The sequence below is a fragment of the Hordeum vulgare genome, chromosome 1H (genome assembly GCF_904849725.1).
Source record: "Hordeum vulgare subsp. vulgare chromosome 1H, MorexV3_pseudomolecules_assembly, whole genome shotgun sequence".
Classification (NCBI taxonomy): domain Eukaryota; kingdom Viridiplantae; phylum Streptophyta; class Magnoliopsida; order Poales; family Poaceae; genus Hordeum; species Hordeum vulgare.
Window position 1 is genome coordinate 306913048 of NC_058518.1, and position 23256 is coordinate 306936303.

At 50.1% G+C, this 23256-nt stretch overlaps 1 protein-coding gene across 2 annotated transcripts; it reads left to right on the forward strand.

Annotated features, from left to right (window-relative positions):
* The first annotated feature begins 9425 nt into the window (after window positions 1-9425).
* On the forward strand, window positions 9426-23133 carry LOC123432585 (DNA ligase 1). 2 transcript variants are annotated; one of them, XM_045115402.1, is made up of 18 exons: window positions 9426-10496; window positions 10587-10703; window positions 10913-11014; window positions 11098-11211; window positions 12593-12823; window positions 12906-13000; window positions 13180-13267; window positions 13490-13621; window positions 20090-20202; window positions 20739-20840; window positions 21109-21170; window positions 21269-21340; window positions 21414-21487; window positions 21588-21644; window positions 22404-22481; window positions 22566-22643; window positions 22717-22828; window positions 22932-23133. In XM_045115402.1, exons 1-17 carry the CDS (start codon window positions 9441-9443, stop codon window positions 22783-22785), a joined length of 2640 nt encoding a protein of 879 aa, XP_044971337.1. In that variant the 5' UTR covers window positions 9426-9440; the 3' UTR covers window positions 22786-22828; window positions 22932-23133. The 2 variants fall into 2 exon arrangements, with proteins under 2 accessions (XP_044971337.1, XP_044971336.1); XM_045115401.1 differs by having other exon boundaries at window positions 22935-23133.
* Window positions 23134-23256: the final 123 nt, after the last annotated feature.

The following is a 23256-nucleotide window of genomic DNA, read 5'->3' on the forward strand; positions in this document are numbered from 1 at the left end:
CAATTGATAAAGGGGAATAGCCTTTTCTCCCAGGCGGCTTATGAAGCAACTTAAGGCCGCAATGCGACCCGCCATCCATTGGACTTGATTAACATTCGCTGGCTTTCCAAGAGAGGTAACCGCTTCAATCTTGTCCAGGTTAGCTTCGATGCCGCGCTCAGACACGAGGAAGCCTAACAACTTCCCTGCAGGAACACCGAAGACACACTTGGTGGGATTCAACTTCATTTGATATACCCGCAGATTATCAAAACTTTCCTTGAGATCCTCCAATAGCGTTTCCCTCCGGCGGGTTTTAACCACAATGTCATCGACATAGGCATGGACGTTGCGTCTGATCTGGCCATAGAGGCAATTTTGGATGCAGCGCTGATAAGTCGCCCCTGCACTTTTGAGTCCGAATGGCATGGACACATAGCAAAAAGCCCCAAAGGGGGTTATAAAAGCTGTTCTCTCTTGATCCTCCACGGCCATCTTGATTTGGTGATATCCAGAATAAGCATCCAAGAAGCACAAACGTTCGCATCCCGCCACTGAATCAATAATTTGGTCGATGCGGGGAAGAGCGAAAGGATCCTTCGAACAAGCTCTGTTAAGGTCCATGTAATCAATGCACATACGGAAGGTACCATTCTTCTTGAGTACCAAGACCGGGTTAGCCAACCATTTGGGGTGGAAAACCTCTACGATGAATCTGGCGGCCAAGAGACGGGCAACCTCCTCCCCGATTGCCTTGCGTCGTTCCTCATTGAACCTACGAAGATATTGCTGGATAGGTTTTGCCTTTGGGTCAACGTTAAGATGGTGCTCAGCGAATTCTCTCGGCACACCAGGCATGTCAGAAGGTTTCCATGCGAAGATGTCCCGATTCTCACGGATGAATTCGATGAGCGCGCTTTCCTATTTGGGATCCAGACCCGTCCCAATAGTGAACTGCTTGGTTGAATCGCCAGGGACGAAATCCACCGTTTTAGTGTCATCTGTTGGTTTGGACTTGAGGGGTGGCTCAGCATCTGTCGTTGGCTTTTTTAGGGGTGACATATCAGCCGGATCAACATTGGCCTGGTGGTATTTGAGCTCCTCCACAGCACAAGCAACTTCTGCGTAAGCCGCATCCCCTTCTTCACATTCTCTGGCAATCCTCCTATCACCATCAACAGCGATAGGTCCCTTAGGGCCAGGCATCTTGAGTTTAAGGTAAACATAGCATGGGCGAGCCATGAACCGGGCGTAAGCCGGCCGCCCAAACAACACATGATAGGGTTTTTTTAACTTGACCACCTCAAACATGAGCGTCTCACTCCTGTAATTAGATGTTGTTCCAAATGCAACTGTGAGCCTGATTCGGTCTATTGGGTACGCCGATTTGCCTGGGACGATTCCGTGGAACACCGTGGTTGAAGGCATCAAATCTTTCTCCAACAGGTTCATCCTTTGGAAAGTGTCGAAGTACAAAATATTGATGCTGCTGCCACCATCCATCAGTACCTTTGACAGGGTATATCCCCCAACTTGGGGGCCATGACCAACGCTAAGTCGTCGGGATTGTCAACTCTTGGCGGGTGATCCTCCCTACTCCATGATATGATCTACTCAGGCCAGTGGAGGTATCTAGGGAGTGCCGGCTCAGACACACTGTATGCTCGGTGACTCACCTTTTTATCACGCCTGCAAGCATTGGTGGTGAAAACGTGGTACTGCCCATTGCTTAACTACTTGGGATTGCTGCGGAAACCGCCATTATCATCGTGCCCCTGCGAAGCCCCCTATGGGGGTGGTTGCTGAAAAACTCCAGGCAGGTTATACCGTCGCTGGTGATGCACCGGATACTGGCCGCTGCTTGGCTGCGAGCCACCCTGAGCCCCAGGCTCGGGAAAACCGCTGAAGGGGTTCTGGCATTGATTGGGCGCGCCAAACTGTTCCTACCGCTGGTCCGGGTCACCGCTTTGCCCTTTTTTGATCGCCTTCGCCCGAAACTCTCGCATCACGTAACAGTCCTCCCAGGAATGAGTCACCGGTCCGTCTGCCATGGCGTGGTGCGGGCAGGCGACTAAGTCTGGAGACTCTTCCTGCTGCCTTCTCTTGCTATTCGCTCCCTGATTATGGCAGGCCCGTCCCTGGAACCGGGTATGATTTTTGGATGACTCGCCCTTTCTTGGCGAGTTAGTCTTACCACCATCCTCGCCGGGATCTTTGGTGTCGTCCGCCTCCGCGTACCTAGCGAGGGTGTCCATTAGCTCCCCCATGTCTTGGACCTTTCGCTTGAGTCGCCCCAACTTCTGCACCAAAGGTTCGTAGTGGCAATTCTGCTCGAGGATCAGCACAGCCTGAGCCGCCGTAATACCGTCTGACGAGTGAATGATTTCCGCGACCCGCCGTGACCAGTGGTGGGCCGACTCATCGGGGCGTTGAACGCAGTGTTGTAGATCGACAATTGTCATTGGACGCTTGCAGGTTCCTCAGAAGTTTTTAATGAAACGCTCTTTCGATTCAGCCCAAGTCTGGATGGAGTTGGGAGGTAAGTTTTTTAACCAGGTACGTGCCGTCCCTTCGAGCATCATTGTGAAGTATCTGGCACAAACTGCTTCGTTTACGTCGAGCATGTCCATGGCGATTTCATAACTCTCGACCCACGACGCCGGCTCAAGGTCCGGAGTGTAGTTAGGCACCTTTCTTGGCCCTTTAAAATCCTTGGGCATTCGCTCGTTGCGAAGGGCGGGGGCCAAGCACGGCACCCCCACTCGTCCGCCGCTCCCGACAAGAGGGGCTGGGGCGTCTTGGATGTCTGGATGATCCCGGCCTGGCGGGTCTTGATGATCAGGCGAGTTGTCCTGGGGGATGAGCCACGGTCCGCTGGTTATAGCGGGCTGGTCCTCTGGCCGACTCCTGGTGCGGCTTGCCTGGGGAGTGGAATGCAGCCTATCTAGGCTATGTGAGAACTGTGCGTTTTGAACCACCGCCTTCTTCAACATCTCAATGGCGTTCCTCGCCTCTATCTCGGCAGGAGTGTTGCCGTGAATCGGAAGGGATTCCAAATGGCAAGTTGCGGCAAGGACGTTGTCCACCGGGTTGGAAAAGTGACCTTGAGGTGTCCGGAATCGGGGGACGCGATCCACAACTGGCTGGAACGGCGGGTTAGGTGGCTGGCCCGGCCCTCCCCCCGGGGCGGCTCCCGTCCCGGGAGTTCGCGGAGTGTCGAACAAGCGGGTCGGGTCGAGATCACGGGGCAGGCGACCCTGGTGCCTCCGCTGATGGACAGCGTCAGATGCGCGTTGGTGCCTTTCGAGCCGCCAGTTGTCAGTATTTAAGCGAGCTATCTCAACGGTAATTTGAGCTTGCTGGGTCTCGATCCTGGCGGACTCCACCTCGGCATCCTGCTGAGCCTTTGCCACCCCTTCTCTTAGTTTCATCAATTCCGTGTTTACCGCCTCTTGGTTTTCCGGTGTGACGGGGGTCGCCATGAGCCTTGTAATTTCTGCTGCCAACTCCACCAAGATAGCGGCCGGGCTTCTAGACATCTCGCCAGGTCCATCTCCGCCTGCCGGGTTTGGCGAGGGTTGAGTCGCCCCAACCATGTAAACGGCGATCTGACGGCGAGTCCGGTCAAGAACTTCGGGGTCCATGGCCAGCAACAAGCCCCCAAGACAGCCCCCGTATAGAGACTGGATTGAATCCGAATCGCCCATGGACGATTCGTCATCAGTGTTGACCGGCGTGGTTTCCTGGGTCGCTGGGTGTTCTGGTTCCTCAGATCCCTGCGTGAATCCAACAAAGACCGGACGGGTTAAATTTGGCGTCACGACCGGGCGGACGTACCTGGCCGGCTCGACGACGTCGGAGGAGATGTCCGGCTCAGGCACGGGCGATCCAATCATGTCGATGAAAACGCTGATCTTGCCGAAGGGGACCCTGTAACCAGATTCGATCGAATCCGCCTCGGGCCCCCATAGCAAGTTGTCGATGTAGTACTTCCCACGGCGGCTCCGAGTCATGAGCCCCGTCGCGTAGCTCCCAAACCCTGGTAGGGCTCCCTTTGAGAACTCAACTCCACCGTGCGCAGGCCCCACGGTGGGCGCCAACTGTCGTGGTTTTGTCACGGCAGATGTCCTCGTGAAAGGACTTAGTATTGGAGTCATCGCACTTTGGTGGCGACTCAAAGGGGTTGAACGGGAGTGAGACGGCGATTTACCCAGGTCCGGCCCCTCGTGAGGAGGTAAAAGCCTATGTCCTGCTTTGTGTTGTATTGATGGAGTTTCGATTACAAGGAGGGCGTAACTCGCCAGACCTAGTACTCGATGATTTCTAACCTGCCCTCTTCTTCCCTGGGACTCGCCTTTATATACAGGTCGAGTCCCTAGGGTTTACAAGGGTCCTTTCCTTTATACAAATCGTGACTCTTACGATCTCTAAGTCGCAACCTTTCCAAAGCTTGGAGACCTTCTCTATTATGGACTCTTTCCGGAAGTCGTAAACCGCCATACAACCTTCGGTCTTACCAGGCCAAGGCCCGAACCATATTTTAGATGAATCGCCACCTTTGGTGACCCGGCCCAACTAGGGCGGGTTATCAACAGATAATATCCCCAACAGCTGCCTCCTCCCCTTCCTCCCTTCCTCCTATATATACTAGAGGATTTGAGGGCAGCCCTGTTGGAAATATGCCCTAGAGGCAATAATAAAATGGTTATTATCATATTTCCTTGTTCATGATAATCGTCTATCATTCATGCTATAATTGTATTAACAGGAAACAGTAATACATGTGTGAATGAATAGATCACAATGTGTCCCTAGCAAGCCTCTAGTTGGCTAGCTCGTTTGTCAATAGATGATCATGGTTTCCTGATCATGGACATTGGATGTCATTGATAATGGGATCACATCATTGGGAGAATGATGTGGTGGACAAGACCCAATCCTAAGCCTAGCACTAGATCGTATTGTTCGTATGCTAATGCTTTTCTAATGTCAAGTATCTTTTCCTTCGACCGTGAGATTGTGCAACTCCCGGATACCGTAGGAGTGCTTTGGGTGTATCAAACGTCACAACGTAACTGGGTGACTATAAAGGTGCACTATGGGTACCTCCGAAAGTGTCTGTTGGGTTGGCACGAATCGAGATCGGGATTTGTCACTCCGTGTGTCGGAGAGGTATCTCTGGGCCCACTCGGTAGAACATCATCATGAGCTCAATGTGACTAAGGAGTTAGTCACACGATGACGTGCTACGGAACGAGTAAAGAGACTTACCGGTAACGAGATTGAACAAGGTATAGGTATACCGACGATCGAATCTCGGGCAAGTTCTATACCGACAGACAAAGGGAATCGTATACGGGATTGATTGAATCCTTGACATCGTGGTTCATCCGATGAGATCATCGTGGAGCTGGTGGGAGCCACCATGGGTATCCAGACCCCGCTGATGGTTATTGGCCAGAGAGGTGTCTCGGTCATGTCTGCCTGTCTCCCGAACCCGTAGGGTCTACACACTTAAGGTTCGATGACACTAGTGTTATAGGGAATTGTTATACGAGATTACCGAAAGTTGTTCGGAGTCCCGGATGAGATCCCGGACGTCACGAGGAGCTCCGGAATGGTCCGGAGGTAAAGATTGATATATAGGACGGATGGTTTCGGACACCGGAAGTGTTTCGGGCATCACCGGTAACGTCCCGGGGGACCACCGAAGGGGGGTGACGACCCCGGGAGGCTAGATGGGCTAAGTGGGGAAGGGAACCAGCCCCTAAGTGGGCTGGTGCGCCCCCCACCCAGCCCATGTGCACCAGAAAAGGGGGGGAGGGGGAACCCTAACTTAGGTGGGCCTTAGGCCCACCAGAGGGGTGCGCCACCCCCTCCTCCCCATCTGGCCGCCACACCCCCCATCTGGGAGGGCTGCCGCACCCCCTAGGGAGGGAACCCTAGGGGTGGCACCCCCTCTCCCCTTCCCCTATATATAGTGGGCACTTTTGGCCTTTGGAGGACACGGTTTTCCCTCTCCCTCGGCGCAGCCCTGCACTTCTTCCTCCTCCTCTCTGCCGGCGCTTGGCAAAGCCCTGCCGGGAGACCTCGTCTCTCCACCAACATCACGCCCTCGTGTTGCTGGTCTTCTTCCCCAACCTCTCCCTCCTCCTTGCTGGATCAAGGTGCGGGAGACGTCACCGGGCTGCACGTGTGTTGAACGCGGAGGTGCCGTTGTTCGGCACTAGATCGGAATCACTGCGAGTACGACTCCATCAACCGCGTTCTAGCAACGCTTCCGCTTAGCGATCTTCAAAGGTACGAAGATGATCTTACCCCTCTCTCGTTGCTGGTCTCTCCATAGGAAGATCTGAACATGCGTAGGAATTTTTTTGAATTTATGCTACGTTACCCAACAAGCCCCAACCCTGATAAGCCACAACTGCCCTCTCTCTCTAGATCGTTTTCTCCTCTAGATTAGCTCCGCCGCGCTTGGCGAAGCCCTGCTGAATTTTCCACCACCACCACCATGTCGTCGTGCTAGATAACTCATCTACCTCTCCGCCCCTCTTGTTGGATCAAGAAGACGGAGATCGTCATCGGGCTATACGTGTGCTGAATGCGGAGGTGCCGTCCGTTCGGCACTAGATCGAGATGAATCGTGATGAGATCGCGGGACGGAGTGCGATTTGGATCGCGAAGATGTTCCACTACATCAACCGTGTTATATACGCTTACGCTTAGCGATCTACAAGAGTACGTAGATTCACTCCCCTCTCTCATAGATGATCATCACCATGGATATGTATTGCGTGTGCGTAGGATTTTTTTTTGTTTCCTATGCAACAATCCCCAACAATTATAATCTATCCAGCAAACAAAAAGTACAAGCAAACCAACTAACCTTTACATGAAGAGAGCAATATATGCAGCCATAGCCTCTATAGCCTTTTCTTCCCTTATGAATGAAACCGGACATCAGGAGATAACTCAAAGTCTTTTCTTAATCTCACCATTCAAAGTACGTGTGTTAAGAAATAGTATCATCATTCTAAGCCACTGAAGGATATGTCAGTACTTATTCGATTCTACCTGAACTTCATATGCTACTTGAATGCATAGACACACAACTTTCATTTCAGTAGCAGAAGCCATAGCCTAAATTTGAAAAAAATATGTTGAGCAATGGTGAACTAATCAGGATATATACATGAAACACTTTGGAGCAGCGAATTCCGTTATCAATGAGATGGTACTTCAGCAAGCTATCTTTACCAAAGAAAATTTATATGCTAACATAGGGAAATGAGTAAAGATGTATCCAATGCACTGACAAACCTATAATTAACTAATCAAGCTTCTGGCCTTAAAAAAAATAAGAACCACTTTAATCTTCATCAGATCAAAGCAATAGAAACCTAGGTGCGTCACACACCTATTGTCATCCATTAGATTTTCTCGTGCGTTACGTTCCATGTGTTACATGTGTGTGCTCATTCAGTTGAAGATTAACTAATCAAGCTAACTTTATGTACTAACGCATCTAGCCGAAATAAATTAGCGCATCTAGCCCCCATCGTATCTGGCCACTATCTACGTCGCGCTCGTGTCCCCCGCTCCCGGGATCGCCATCTACTCATGGCCAAATGCCGTCATGCAAGAGCGGATTCTACGACATCTACTCGACATGGCAGCAGGAGCAAGGGAAACCGGGGACGTGTTGGGTGACGTAGGGCGGCAAGTGGCGGTGCTTAGGGGACGTCTAGCCCAGCCCATCACGGCTCATGCGGGCACGAGATATGCGTGCTAGGGACCAATCCGATGGTGGTGGAGAGGTAGGAACGAGGAGCGAGCACAACGATTCCTTGTTTTTTTGACAAATCAAGGCATCCCCTTGTTTTTGGAAGCCAAACCAAAGCGCCTTTTTTTACGAGACAAATTAAAGTGTTTTTAGGGACAATTAATTCATTTCCTTATTTTTGGAAGTCAAATCAAGCCCCTTCCTTGTGTTTTGGAAGCCAAATGAAGACATGCACTTCCTTGTTTTTTAAGCCAAATGAAGACCCCTCCCTCTTTTGTAAGACAAACAAAGGCATTTTCTTGTTTTTTAGGAAGATACATTAAGTGGCTTTATTGTCTTTGAAGCCAAATGAAGGCGTCTACTTTTCTTATGGCGACGATTTAATGTGTAACTGAAAGAGTGACGACGTACGGTCTTTAACGGGAGAGAGAAAATCGTATGTGAGGGGATGGTGGAAGGTGAGACGAAAAAACTCATGGGTAGCAACCTACCAACTCCCCCTTTAAGAGTAGCGATCATTGAATACACTTTCACATCATATAGATTTTTTATAATAATATTTATATTTTTTTTCTATAAACTTGATCAAACTTTATGAAATTTGACTTTAGCCAACTCTAATATACGGAGTAAATAGAAATGAAGGAAGTCGGTTGCTTTGTTTTCTTTATAACATAAAGTATTTAATTATGTTTTCTAAATCAATTTATTATGATAAATGAATACAAGAGTACTTCTTTGTAAGTAATCAAAATTGTTTTTGATAATTAGTTTAAAAATGTAGAATCATTTATTGTCATGGAGAAGACAATAGAGAATTTCAACTTCATGATTTTTTGGAAAGCCATGCATTTTTAACTCAATGATCGCCTTTCATATTGCATTGGGCCAGTACAAAGCTTAGGAAGAATGCGCTAACCAAAACGTAATTAGGGTAACAACATTTTAGTGATCAGAAGAACGAGGGTGTGATTAGTTTACCAGCACAACCGATTAAACCGACAAATTAGGACACTCTTCTTTCCATAGTAGAATCCAGTGTGTGTAATATTCTTAAGGATGCAATATTTTTAGGGTTCTGGATCTTGAATTCAACCGCTACCGAACTATTTGAATTACCAAATCAATAATCTCAGCATGGCCAAGTAACCAGCACCAATATCCGGCAGGATTTCCGAAATGTGCTGAATCCGAGCCGGATTCTGGTATTTCAGAACCAAACCAAAATCAATGAAATGTCTGAAGTTTTGATGCATTTCCTCGAACAAACAGAGCCAGAATCCTATCACAGTTTTTTGTTTTGTTATGACGGCGTTCCCACTTGAATCCAGAGTTCTCCTAAAGCAAGCCACACACAAAAAGAAAAGCGTAAGCTAGAGTCGTGTGCACATTTCATGGCAAATGTTGTTTGATAACACCTTAAGAAAAGCATTTTCCTAAATTCTTTACCGATCTCAATCTATCTTGCCCAGATATCCCAGCAGACCGAGGATTGGATATCTTGGCCAGATATAAACGGGAGACGAATCATCATCATCAGGAAAATGAGAAAAAATTGTTTCTCCCTCCCTGCAATCCAATTCTTTCTTCTCCCAAACCAAAGTCGCCTCTCGCGCGCGCCTTCGTCCCAACCCACCAACGCCAAGGCCCGGCCGGCTCACCTGTAAAACCCCTCTTCATGTTCCTCATTCGAGCCACCACCCCGCTCCACTTCCTGCGGTGCCAGCTCCACCCGCTCCCCTCGCCTAAAACCCTAGCCACCCCGCCGCCCCCGCTCCTCCGCCCCCGCCTCTACTACTCGTCCTCCTCCTCCTCCCGCCACCGCCCGACTGCCCCCTCCTCTGCCGCCGTCAGGCCGCCCGCGAGCCTGAAGAGGGCGGAGGCGGTGCCGCCGCTGGCCGCGGGAGGAGCGGCCATGTCGTCCTCGGGAGGCGCCGGGGGGAAGCGCTCCGTGGCGGATGTGCTCATGGGGAACGCGCGGGACGCCGCCAGGAAGGCCAAGAAGGGGGCCCCGTCCCCGAAGAAGCCCAGGACGAAGACGGCCGACGGCGCGACGGCCGAGCCGGCGGTGGACGAGAAACCGCCTTCGCCGGTCAAGTCCCCCGTCAAGTCGAAGCGCCCGTCGTCGCCGCCCAAGTCCAAGTCCAAGGCCGACGACGCTCCTGAGGCGAAGAAGAGGTCCCCGTCGCCCACGAGGTCCAAAACGCTTGCCGCGGCCCCGAAATTGGAGGCCGCGGAGAAGCCCCTATCGCCCAAGGGGACCAAAACCCTAGCGGCCAAATCTGACGCCAAGCCCTCTGACCAAGCCCTTGTCTCCCAATCTAAAGACCAAGCGTCTCAATCCGAGGATAAGAAGGTCAAAATCTCAAATGCCACCAAGTCAGACGAGGTGAATACCACTCTCGAGCTCAAGAAGAAAGGCAGTGAGTTTGATCCAATGGCTGCTGCCTACTGGAAGCCCCGCGACCCTGTGCCATTCCTGTTCCTGGCTCGGGCACTCGACCTCATCTCCAACGAGTCTGGCCGGATTGTCATTACAGAGATCCTCTCAAACGTGTTCCGTACAATTATCGCCACAACACCGGAGGATCTCCTTGCGACAGTATACCTCTCGGCTAACCGGATTGCGCCACCTCATGAAGGGACTGAGCTTGGAATTGGGGACACATCAATCATCCGAGCACTTTCCGAGGCATATGGCCGCAAAGAGGAGCATGTCAAAAAGAACCTCAAGGTTGTTAGTTTGTGAAATTTAGCTTCTCTAGTGAGCAACGGCAATAGAGTTTGAGCATAAACTGATTGCTTTGTGTGTTCGTCACTGTAGGAATTGGGTGATTTGGGGCTTGTGGCGAAAGCAAGCAGGTCGTCACAGAAGATGATGTACAAGCCAAAACCACTGACAATATCACGTGTGCTTGATACCTTTCGGACAATCGCAAAGGTAATATGCTTTCTCATTTCTCTCAAACTAAAGAGCCATTTTAACCCTTACTGTGGCTTGATATTCTCAAAATGAAATGAGTTCTTACTATTGGGTTGATTTTGAAATGCTTAATTACTGGGAATAAATCCATGCTGTTGAGTAACCAATTATATTAGAGAGATGATTAGCTGGTTTCAGAAATCACTTAGCAGGCATAATGTTTTCAGGAATCTGGCAAAGACAGTCAAGATAAGAAAAGAAGTCATATCAAAGGACTTCTTGTTGCTGCAACGGACTGTGAGCCTCAGTACATTATACGACTTCTTCAGGTAAATATTGCAATGTTCAGTTAAATGCACTTAAGTATCCATATATTCTTTGCAAGAAACCGCTGAACTGGCACTTGTTGCAGTCGAAGATGCGTATTGGGTTGGCAGAGAAAACTGTCCAAATGGCTCTGGGGCAAGCTGCTGTATATTCTGAAAAAGGGTCCCCGCCAAAAAAAGTCCAATCACCTTTTGAAGAGGTTGATGCACTTATTTCTTCTATTTACAATTTTACATTAATTTCATATTTGTGCGGATAGGTGTTGAACTCTTATTCTCTGCATGCTGTTGCAGCTTTTACTAATTTAGTCTACCCCTTAAGGCTTGTATCCTGTGACGACATCAAAAGTTTGTATGATTTTTTGGCAAAACGACGAATTCCTTTTTTGTCTCCCTCTTGTTCCTCTCAGAATATCTTGCTACCTTGGTAATGGTAAGGATTCATAAAAAAAACATTTCTGTCACCTGAAGCCATTGACAGCGTGTTTGGTAGTTTATGGGAAAGGGACTGGGAATTTGTGAGAGGGAGTTGGCCGAGGGATTTACTTGGGTAGTGGACTATTTAATCCCAATCCAGCGTTTGGTATGGGCTGGGAATTATTTGTGGGAATAATTCTCATGAACAAAGGAAAAAAGGGTAGGTTACGAGAGATGTGCTCCTATTTGACGTACATTAGGAAGTAGTTAGCGTAGGAGAAATTATGCCGCCACATGCATTTAGCTAGTTTGTTCGTAGTTCTTTTTTTCTTCTGCTCCTGGAGATGGGCCACAAAATCAGTAACAATATGTTTTTAGACGTCAACTACGATTCCTTCGCTGAATTACCAGCGTTCCCCAGGGTAGAGATCGATGGGAGTTGGCCCTCGTAATTTCCCTTCCCCTTCCCTGGTTAATTCCCAAGTCCCTGAACCAATCAACAGATTTTTAGTCTCACTAATCTTAAACTCCCATTCCCTACCTCCAACTCCTCCCAACCAAACACGCTGTGAGGCTTGTACGGTACTCCATCTGTTCACAAATATAAGATGTTTTGGATGTTTCAATATGGACCACATACAGACTGAAATGAGTGAACAAACACACTAAAACGTGTCTATATACATTCGGTTCAGGAAAAAGTTAGAACATCTTATATTTGTGAACGGAAGGGGTATGTTTGGTTGGTGACAATGTTACCAATTAATTGTCATGCCTCTTTGCCCACTCTGTTTATCTTGTCAACATGGCCAAAACATGTGGTGGCAAAACTTTGACCAAAAGATTCACCAGCCAAATTCTTGGTGGGGTGAACTTGTGCTCAAACAATCACACCCATAATCCTTCTGTAGTGGCCCCTCTAATCACTACTTTATCTTGTTGAACTATTCAAATTGGAAGATATAATAATTATATATCTGAGTCGCTGTTGTGAATTGTGATTGTTCCCTTTGGAGTTTGTAGTATTGATCGTAGCATTGTGTTGTGTGCATGCGCAACATGTTTTCATTTTGTCAGTTTTCTTTCTCATATGGCCTGAAATCTGTGCATGGATACCGACTGGTATGATCATTCTGATATTTCTATGCCCTCTGTTCTGTGTAGGCTGCAAAAATAATTAAAGAAGCATATTCAGTTCTTCCAATCTATGATAAAATTGTCCCGACTCTTCTTGAAGCTGGTGTTTGGAAACTTCCAGAAACATGCAATTTCTCCATAGGTGTCCCTGTTGGTCCTATGTTGGCAAAAGCAACGAAATCTGTCTCAGAGATTATCGACAAGTTTCAAGGTCGTGAGTACACTTGTGAGTACAAGTATGATGGTGAACGGGCCCAGGTACAAGCAAGCCTCATGGGTATTAGCTATTTTTATTTATATTTTGCCCATGCTAATCTCAAATAACACTATAATTTGCAAGATTCATTGCATGGAGGATGGAACAGTAGAAATTTATAGTCGGAACGCTGAAAGGAATACTGGGAAGTACCCTGATGTTGTTGATGCGATTTCTAGGTATACTTTACCTTCTCATTTCACCTACCAATTTATTGAAGATCCATGCCTATATGTGCTAGCCTTGATAAGCTAGAGCTGTTTACAAACTCATAGCTAGTCTGTATGTCCATCGTGCATTTCCTGTTGCACTCCCAATTCTGGGAATTAACATTTTTTATTTACTTATCTCAATGCAGAATCCGGAAGCCTACAGTTAAGTCATTTGTCTTAGATTGCGAAATTGTTGCTTATGACCGTGAAAAGAAGAGAATTTTACCCTTTCAGGTTTGTATTCTTTCTCTATTATAAGATGAGTAAGCTTACTTCCATTGACCACCATACATATAACTGTGTTTATAACCTATAGCTGATGTACAATTAAAACTGTTGTATGTAGTAGATGAACTAATGCCTCTGGTTATCATACTAACCTTAATTTTTGCTTAGTTTTTATGCACCTGTTACTGCTAGTTGCAAGGATGCTGAGATCTTACTTCTTACTTCCAGATACTCAGCACAAGGGCCCGCAAGGGTGTTACTATAAATGACATCAAAGTATCAGTCTGTACTTTTGGCTTTGATATTCTTTACATCAATGGGAAACCTCTTCTCCAAGAACAACTTAAAGTTCGCCGAGAGGTATTGTACAAGTCATGTAGACTCCTAATAATATATAATTTCATTCTGCTGTCTAGGTGGGTTATTTATCCTATTCTATAATTATGTCCTCAGAAAGTTGTGATTGCAGATTTCTTTTGTTACAACATACTCCCTCAATTCCTTTATGTAAGGTGTATAATTTTCGGCACGGTGATCAAGGCACATAATTATAGAGGTGTTAGGACAAAATTACCCTTGACAAATTTATTGGCATTGGGACGATGGCTCCGCTCCACCCCTCTCCGCTCTCCGCTCCCCAACCCCTAGCCCCGCCTCCTCTCGTCGCCGTCGAGCTCCACCCCCTCACCTCGCCATGGCCTTCTCCTGCTCCAGCGAGGCGAGCTCCTCCGGCCACGCGCGCCGCTGGCAGGTCTCCCTCGACGGCTCGTCCTCCGCGTGCTCCTACAGCGAGGTCGCCGCCTCCCCGCGCTCCTCGGTTCCGACGCCGCGCCAGCAGGTTGCTACGCCGCCCCGTGCCGACCCACCCGCCCCTCCTGCGTCTGGTGTACGTCGGGTGCCGGCCACGGCTTGCCTAGGGCCACGTTCGGAGGTCCACCAGGTGGAGCGCGCTGGAGCCGCGACCGAGGTCGACCAGGAGGGGTTCGAGCTCCCTCGACGTAGGGACCGACGTCGCCGTCCCCGGCGTGCCGCTGCGCCGGGCCCTGCACCGCCTTGCCACCGTAGCCCATGGGCCGAGGAGGCGGCGGGCCTCTGCTTCCGTTGCCTGGACTCGCGCCACAGGGTGCGCGACTGCAGCTGCTGGATTGAGAGGCTGCACCCGAGCACGTGCTCCCGCGCCGACCTCGCCACGTTCCGGCTCTCTGCCCGCACCGCAGACCCGACCCGCATTCGCCGCCATGCCACCTTGGAGATCGTCGAGTCGCATCCCTTGCGCCACCAGTCGGACGCCCCTGCCATCTCCACCCTCACGTACCTGGTGTTCATCACGCTCGCCCGTGCTGAGCTCGATACCCCAGCGCCGAGCAGCCCTGCACTTGCGGTCGATCCCGACGGCGGCCAGGGCGGTGACCAGGGGCGTCGCGACGACGACCCCGCCAGGCGCGCCCGCCAACGCCGCCGTGGTCGCAAGAGGCACCGCACCGGCTCCACTCCTGTTGGTCGCGCCGACGGCATGCAGATGGATGACCTCCCCTGGCTGCGCAACCCGCGCTCGCAGCGCGCTGACGGCATCACCATGGTTGCTGGTTGGGCCTCGGCCTGTGAAGTGCGGCCTACGGTCACGCAACCGGCGGCTCTCTGCCCGTTCCGCATCATCCGGCCATGGCCTGGCCTACGCGGGGCCCGTGGCACACGTCGCCCACGCCAGCCGCCTGAAAAAGTGCAGAGCAAAGCAGTCAAATCTGATCTGCCTCTGATCCCCAGGCCGACAGGATCAGAAGCTGCAGAGGGGGAGCCCACCCCCGTGGCCCAGGATCGCCCGCAGGATCCCGCGGGCCCCAACACGGATTCGAACCCGCCGTCGCCCGACGCGATCATGGAGGGCATTGGGACGCCGCTTCGCGCCGCACCAACCCCATCTGCCCAACCAGATCAGCCGCTTTATGTGGGGTCCCTCTCTTTGGACTCCGAGATCCCTGACACCCAGGCCGCACAACACCCCACCCTTGCCGAGGCTGATCCCCACGCGGATGACGAGACCCTGGTCAAGTCGATGGAGGGCGCGATGACGGCGGACCCTGCCAGCCCCGTCCCCCATCCTCGCCTGATGCGGGCGCGCCCACCGCTACCGTGGCTACCCCACTCCCTGCAGATGCGCCAATCAGCCCTTAGGCTACCCCACTCCCCGCAGACGCGCCAATCAGCCCCAGGCTACCCCCGCGGGCCGCTTCGCTTCCCCGCCGATCACCATGCTGCGATCGTGCCATCGGCGACCCGCTGAGACGTGGACATTGGGAGAGTTCCTCTCGGCCGCCACTAAGCACATTAGTGCTGTCCTCCCCACCCCTGGAAAGCGCCTGCGCCGGCCGGCGCTCAACTTCTCTCCGCGCCGGGGCCGATCCGTGTCCTCCTCTGCCTCCAAGACCGCTGCTCCTCCCATGGCTGAGCGTCGGGCGCAGGTGCAGGTCCTCCGCACTCTTGGCATCTTGGGCGTCAACCGGCAGATCATCGCTGCCGAGATGCGGGCCTACGACGGCATCTTCGCTGCGCCAATCCCCCGGTCTATGCTCGCTGCAATCGCAGCGCTGGTCGATCGCGAGCTGCCTCCCCTCCCGGGATTGGCGCCGACCACGGCGGACGGCGGCCCCATTGCGGCCTAATCGCCGTGTGCAGCACCCCTGTCGAACATGATCCCATGAATTACGACCTCAAAATTGTAATCTGGAACGCCCGCGCTCGTCGTTCGGCCATTCGCTCGCTGATCTGTACCACCGAGGCCTTCATTGTATGCATTCAAGAAACAAAGATGGAGTTGATTTGCTCGTCGACCGTCCTTGAGACGCTTGGCTCTGAGTTCGACGAATTCGTTTATCTGCCGGCAGTCGGCACCTGTGGTGGCATACTCTTGGCTTGGAAGAGCCGGTCCGTCGCCCTCTCCAACCAGTCGTTCGCCACGAACACGCTCTCAGCCAAAGTTGCCATGCCTGGCGCCACCCACTGGTGGCTTACCGTCGTATATGGACCCCAGGCCGACGCGGCGAAGATCGCCTTCCTGCAGGAGCTGCGCGAAGTGCAAGCTGCCTGCCCCGGACCTTGGATGCTATGCGGGGACTTCAACTTGATCTATCGCGAGGAGGACAGCGAGGAGGACAAGAACAACCGCAACCTCAACCGTCGCATGATGGGCAAGTTTCGCCGCCTGATCGATGACCTCGCGCTCAAAGAGGTATACCTCAACGGCTGCCGTTACACGTGGCCTAACGAGCAATCGTCGCCGACGCTCGTGCGCCTTGACCGCGTCCTATGCACCTCAGACTGGGAAGAGCTGCATGGGGAGTGCCACCTCCGCTGCCTCGCGTCTGTCGTCTCTGACCATAGCCCTCTGCTACTGGACTGCTGCTGGACTGCTGCCCCCTGCCACGCGCTCACCGCTGATTCCACTTCGAGCAGTTACTCATGACGATCCCTTCAAGCGCATGGTGCTACGCCTCCAGGCCACCGCTCGCGCACTTACTAGCTGGAGCGCCCGCTCGGTCGGAGGTGTCCGCCTCAAGCTCGCAATCGCGCGGGAGCTGATCTCCAGATTCGGTAAGGCGCAAGAGGACCGGGCCCTCACCCCCGACGAGCGCTGGTTGCGCTCCCAGTTGAAGATATCCTACCTCGGGCTTGCCTCGCTCGAGCGCACCATTGCCCGCCAGCGAGCGTGGGTTACCTCGCTGAAGGACGGTGACGCCAACACCTCCTTCTTCCACCGCTAGAGCACCTACCGCAGGCAGAAGAACATGATCTACAACATCAGCATTGACGGTCGCGTGATTTCTAGCCACGACGACATGGTGGACGCGGCCTTCTCACACTTTGATGGCCTACTTGGCACCGCCGTCGACCGCGAGTGCTCGCTCCACCTTGACGAGCTCATCGAGCCCGCCGATGACCTCCTCGCCCTCGAGGAGCCGTTCGCCGCCGAGGAAATCTGGCACGCTATACAGCGACTTCCTGCACACAAGGCGCCGGGCCCCGACGGCTTCACTGCAGAATTTCTGCGTGCTTGCTGGCCCACGGTGCGGCAAGACTTGGTGGATGTCTTCCAACAGCTATACGAAATGCGCGGCCGAGGTTTCGCCTGCCTTAACCAGGCGCTGCTCACCTTGCTCCCCAAGCGGGCCGACGCCGCCACCTTCGGGGATTACATGCCGATCAGCCTTATTCATCTCGTCGCCAAAGTGTTGGCCAAAGTGCTCTCACTCCGCCTTGGCCCAGAGCTGGATCGCCTCGTCAGCCCGAACCAAAATGCCTTCATCCCTGGGCGCAGCCTCCACGACAATTTCGTCCTCGTCAAGCAATCTGCGCGGCTACTCCATCAGCTCAAAGCCCCACGCGCCCTCCTCAAGCTGGACCTGACGAAGGCATTCGTCTCGATCTCTTGGCCTTTCGTCTTCGAGGTGTTGCACTGATACGGCTTTGGTACTCGCTTCCGAGCATGGATGGCCATCCTGCTATCTTCAGCCAGCACTCGGGCCCCCCGATTTGGCATCGTCGAGGCTTCCGACAGGGCGACCCGCTGTCCCCGCAGCTCTTCGTCCTTGTCGTCGACGTACTCGGCCGGCTCGTCAACCGGGCCACCTCGCTGGGTGTCCTACAACGCCTCCACCCGCGGCACACGGTACCAGCGATCTCGCTGTACGCAGACGACGTCGTGTTGTTCTGCCATCCATTGCCGGACGACATCACCGCTGTCAAGGGTATCCTGCGCCTCTTCGGCCGCGCCTCCGGACTCCACGTCAACTTCTCCAAGAGCACGGCGACCCTCATTCGCTGCTATGAGGAGGCGGCAACCGCGGTAGTGCAGCTGCTCGGCTGTCCCATCGCCGAGCTCCCGGTCACCTACTTGGGAATCCCACTCACGATCCGGCGACCGACGGCGGCGCAGCTTCAGCCCCTGGTAGACAAGGTGAGGGGCCAACTACCGTCCTGGAAGGCCTGGCTCATGAACAAGGATGGACGCCTCGCGATGGTGAAATCCGTCCTCTGCGCAGTCCCCATTCACCAACTGCTCGTTTTTGCATTGCCCAAGAAGACCATCAAGCAACTAGAGAAGATCGAGCGCGGCTTCTTGTGGGCTGGCCGTGAGACTGCCAATGGGGGCAACTGCCACGTGAACTGGCGGCGCACTTGCCGCCCCATCGAGCTTGGAGGCCTTGGCATTCCGGACCTCGAGCGTAACGGACTGGCTCTCCGCCTGCGGTGGCTTTGGCTCAGCCGCACCGACCAGAACAGAGCATGGAGCAGGCTCGACCTGCAGTTCTCGGCGGATGAACGCGCTCTGTTCTTCGCCTGCACCACGATGTCCCTGGGGAACGGCCTCTCGGCCCTTTTCTGGGACGATTCGCTGGATCGGCGGCCGATCTGTCGGCGAGATAGCACTGCGGCTCCTCGCCTGCATCCCCATGCGCAAGAGGAAGGCACGGACCGTTGCGGAGGGGCTCAATGCCAACGCTTGGGCTCGTGACATGGAGGGCACTCTCGGTGTCCACGAGATTGGCTAGTATATCCGCCTCTGGAACGCCATTGAGCACACCATCCTGCTCAACACGCCTGACCAGCTCTCCAGGAAGTGGACTACGAATGGATCGTACTCTGCCAAGTCCTGCTACAAGGTTACCTTCCAGGGATCCATCCCCAGCGCCTCCTGGAAGCTCATATGGAAGAGCTGGGCTCCTCCCCGGGTGCGCTTCTTCCATTGGCTCGCTGACCAGGATAGATGCCGGACCTCCGATCGCCTTGCTCGTCGTGGGCTGCAGCACCACGACCCTTGCATCTTGTGCTGCCAGGACCCCGAGACAATGGACCACTTGCTCCTCCGCTGCCCCTTCTCCAGGCAGGTATGGCAAGACGTCATCGCCTGGCTCCGCTTGCCGTGCACCGCCCCCAGCCGTGAGATTTCCCTTCTTGCCTGGTGGCATCGCGCCAAGCGGAGTATGCCGCAGCCCATGCGCAAAGGCTTCGCCTCCGTGACCCTGCTGACCCCGTGGATGATATGGAAGCACCGCAACAGCTGTGTGTTCGAGGGCACCCAACCCTCGGTAAACGACCTGGTTACGAAGATCAAAGAAGAAGCGTCCCTCTGGACCAAGGCAGGAGCGGCCGGTCTCCTTGTCATCTTCCCCCAGACTTGGGATGTACACTAGATATAGGTTTTTCCATTCCCAGCATTGCCCCTCCTAGGAGGATTGTAACATAAACTCTTCCTTTTCAATACAAAGAAACGCATGTATCTCACGGCGTTTTCTCAAAAACAAATTTATTGGTTAGTGGCAAGTAAATCAATGAATCTAGAAAAGTAAGAGATACACGTAATCAAGAGAGAGATAGTTTCCTTTTTTTGATACAATTAGAGATACATGCAATCATGAGAGATGCTTTCCTTTTTCTGGAGGGCTAATAAGGGAACTACAAGGATTTACAAAAAATGGACCTTACAATGTGGAATTTTATCAAAAAACAATACAACCTATATAAAGGAATGGAGGGAGTATTTGTTAGTCATAGTGTTTTACTTGAGCCATTATAACAGAGCTTGCCATTAATTTCCTAATCATGTACTCCCTCCGTCCTGAATTACTTGTCGCACAAATGGATGTAATTCGGGACGGAGGGAGTATGTCGTACATGTATATCCACAGAAAGTGGTATAGTGTACTCCCAATCTGATTATTGATAAACAAGAAAGTGATGCGGTTGCACCCTAAAAAAAGACTAATTCATTCGGCTGTCTTGAATTTGAATCTTGAAAGATGTAGTTATTTATTGGCTTTGAATACTTGGCAGCATCTTTACAACTCTTTCGAGGAAGTGCCAGGTGTTTTTCAACTGGCAACTGCAATCACATCAAATGACCTCGAGGAGATACAAAAATTTCTTGACTTATCTGTCAACTCCAGGTAATTGGATTTTGTAGAGCTTTCACTTTACCATTAGCCTGCTTATATGTCTGCTACCAATGGGTTGTGTTTCCTCGTTCACTTTATAGAAAGCAAATAACAGTCAAGTTTTCCATAAAAAATACCCCCTCCATCCCAAAATAAGTGACTCAAAAATGATTCAATTTTGTACTAACTTTAGTACAAAATTGAGACACTTTTGAGTCACTTATTTTGGGACGGAGGGAGTACTTTATAACACATTCTATTGTTTGCTTCACTTCGCATTGGCCTTCCATTGTTGCTTCTGTTTGATTGCTGTGAGAGGGCATCCTACAAAATCTTAGCCGCCTTGGATATATACATATCTGTGAAAATAATTATCCAAATAAGCAAGTGCTAACTGTAGCATCTATATATCAGGACTCCAGTAAAGGAAAAAATGGGTGGGGAGTTTACATGGAACTGTGTTGTGGAGGGTTTATTGTCAATGCTAACCACCACCTTTTTCTTTTGCCAAAATATTTTTGGGCACTAAGATTTAAGTGATTTTGAAGTTGTGAAGGGTTGATTATCAAGACATTGGATACGGATGCTACATATGAGCCAGCGAAGCGGTCAAACAATTGGTTGAAATTGAAGAAAGATTACATGGACAGGTTAGCATATTTCATGCCATCCTGATTTCACTCCTCAGTTTTGCCTGCACAACATGGAAATCTAGATGATAGTTATGGGGCACAGGATATAGATTGCATATTAATCCCTCATCTCATCGTCTCATCATTTATGCTGTGACATGACACCTTACTATGAACTTTTGGGCTGTCAACAAGTCTTTACAATAGTCAGTAGAGACTTATTTGATGTCAGTAAAATAAATACTAACATTTTGTTCTGTCAATGGTGTATTGCTCTTTTGACCAGTGTTGGAGACTCTTTAGACTTGGTGCCAATTGCTGCTTTTCATGGAAGAGGAAAACGAACGGGTAATTAACATGTATCCTGATTGAAGATTAAAAATAAATTGATTATTATAGTTCTGTTCCTATTTATCTGATCGTCTTTTGCCTTTTTTCTTAATAAGGTGTATATGGATCGTTCCTCCTGGCATGCTATGATGAGCATAATGAAGAATACCAAACAATCTGCAATATAGGTATATTTTGTAACCCTAAATTACTTGAATGGTGAATCGACTCTTTATAATCTTCGTATTTATTTAATTTTAGGTACTGGATTTTCTGAGCAACAACTTGAAGAACGTTCTACGAGCCTTCGAAGTAAAGTAATAAAGAACCCAAAGGTGATAGATTCATTGACCAGTTTGTCGCATAATGGTTCTTCTTTTATTAATAATATCTTGCCCTATGTTACGGTATATAGTAATGCTTTCTTTTTTGCAGGCATATTATAGGTTCGCTGACACAACTGACCCAGATGTGTGGTTTGAGCCGTCGGAGGTAATATGCACATTGAAACTTAAGTAGTTACTATTACTTCGTTATATATTACTCCCTCCGTCCCAAAATAAGTGTCTTAAGCTTAGTACAATTTTGTACTAGCTCTAGTACAAAGTTGAGACAGTTATTTTGGGACGGAAGGAGTATTTGTTAACTTGCTTTTGTCATTTGTCATTAGTAGTCTTTATTATTTTGATTGATCTTAGCTTGTTATACTCTTTTTGATTTGTAATGAAAGAGTGATGATTAACCCATGATCATTAATAATCTAGCAACGTCAGAACAAACATATTCGTCTATGTTCTGAAGACAATGTGCTGGTTTGTTTTATAGTGACTAATAATGAAAGAAAACTTATTCCTGCTACATCTTGTCTCCTATTTATTTTGAAGTTACTTCAAAATAAAAGAGTATGGCAATGGAAACAGTGAGTTTAAGGTGAAAACTAGCATCTATTGCATTTGGTATTGACTCTGAAAATTGAAAACAATCACACCTAGTTCAACAAGATAAAGTAGTGAAAACTAGCATCTTATTCGTCTATGTTCTTAAGGTTTCCTGCTACGTCTTGTCTCCTATTTATTTTTCTTGCTGCGTCAATTCATGTATGGCAATGGAAACAGTGAGTTTAAGGTGAAAACTAGCATCTATTGCATTTGGTTGTTGGCTATATACACCCATAGCTTAAGGGGGTTATGATGGTTTTAATTTCAGACTTGCTGGAGTTTGCAAATCTAATCATTTTTCACATGTCATCAGGTGTGGGAGGTTAAAGCTGCTGATTTGAGCATAAGTCCAGTTCATCGTGCTGCTAATGGTATAGTTGATCCAAATAAGGTCGGTAATGTTATTTGATCTCCTCACCCGTCCATTTCTAAAATATGCAGAGAATGGGGAGACTAAAGTTTAAATTGAAACCAGGGTATCTCTCTAAGATTTCCTCGTTTGTTGCGGGTGCGTGATGATAAAAACCCAGAACATGCAACCACATCTGAGCAAGTAAGTTTTCTGTTGCTTTTTTCTTAAGTATGTAGTTTTGAGTTTTCATGCAGATTTGTATTCATACTTCCAGGTTGCTGACATGTATCGTGCTCAAAAAATAAACCACTCGTACAACCAAGAAGAGGAGGATGATGACTGAGACTGACCCCACTTTTATGTGCATTGTTGCACGACTTATTGAGGTAAACACTAGACACATTTTATCCGTGTTTAACTTGGACAGTTTATATGCATGTTTACCGCTAGTTGGATAATTGTTTGCTTCCTGTCTTTGTGAACATTTAGCAGGGCATAGTCAAGAATGTATGTCCAGTGATTTGCTTCGTCATTGTTCAAGCCGACTTCGACAACTTGTGATCTGTTCGTTTCATGTAACACTGTGCAACCTGTTTTTTGTTTGTTTTCTGGTTTTTGTGACGAAACTGTAACACTTGCTATTCAGGTGGTGTGCATGGTAGGAAAATTGAATAGTTGTGAAGTGCAGTAACACAACCCAAAGATGTGCATACGCCGGCTTTCATTTAGCGAGAGCTGTGGATGCTGCGTTTCATCACCCGATCCTCCAGATTAATTAGTGTCAATAGTTGTGCAGAGATATCAGGGGTTTATA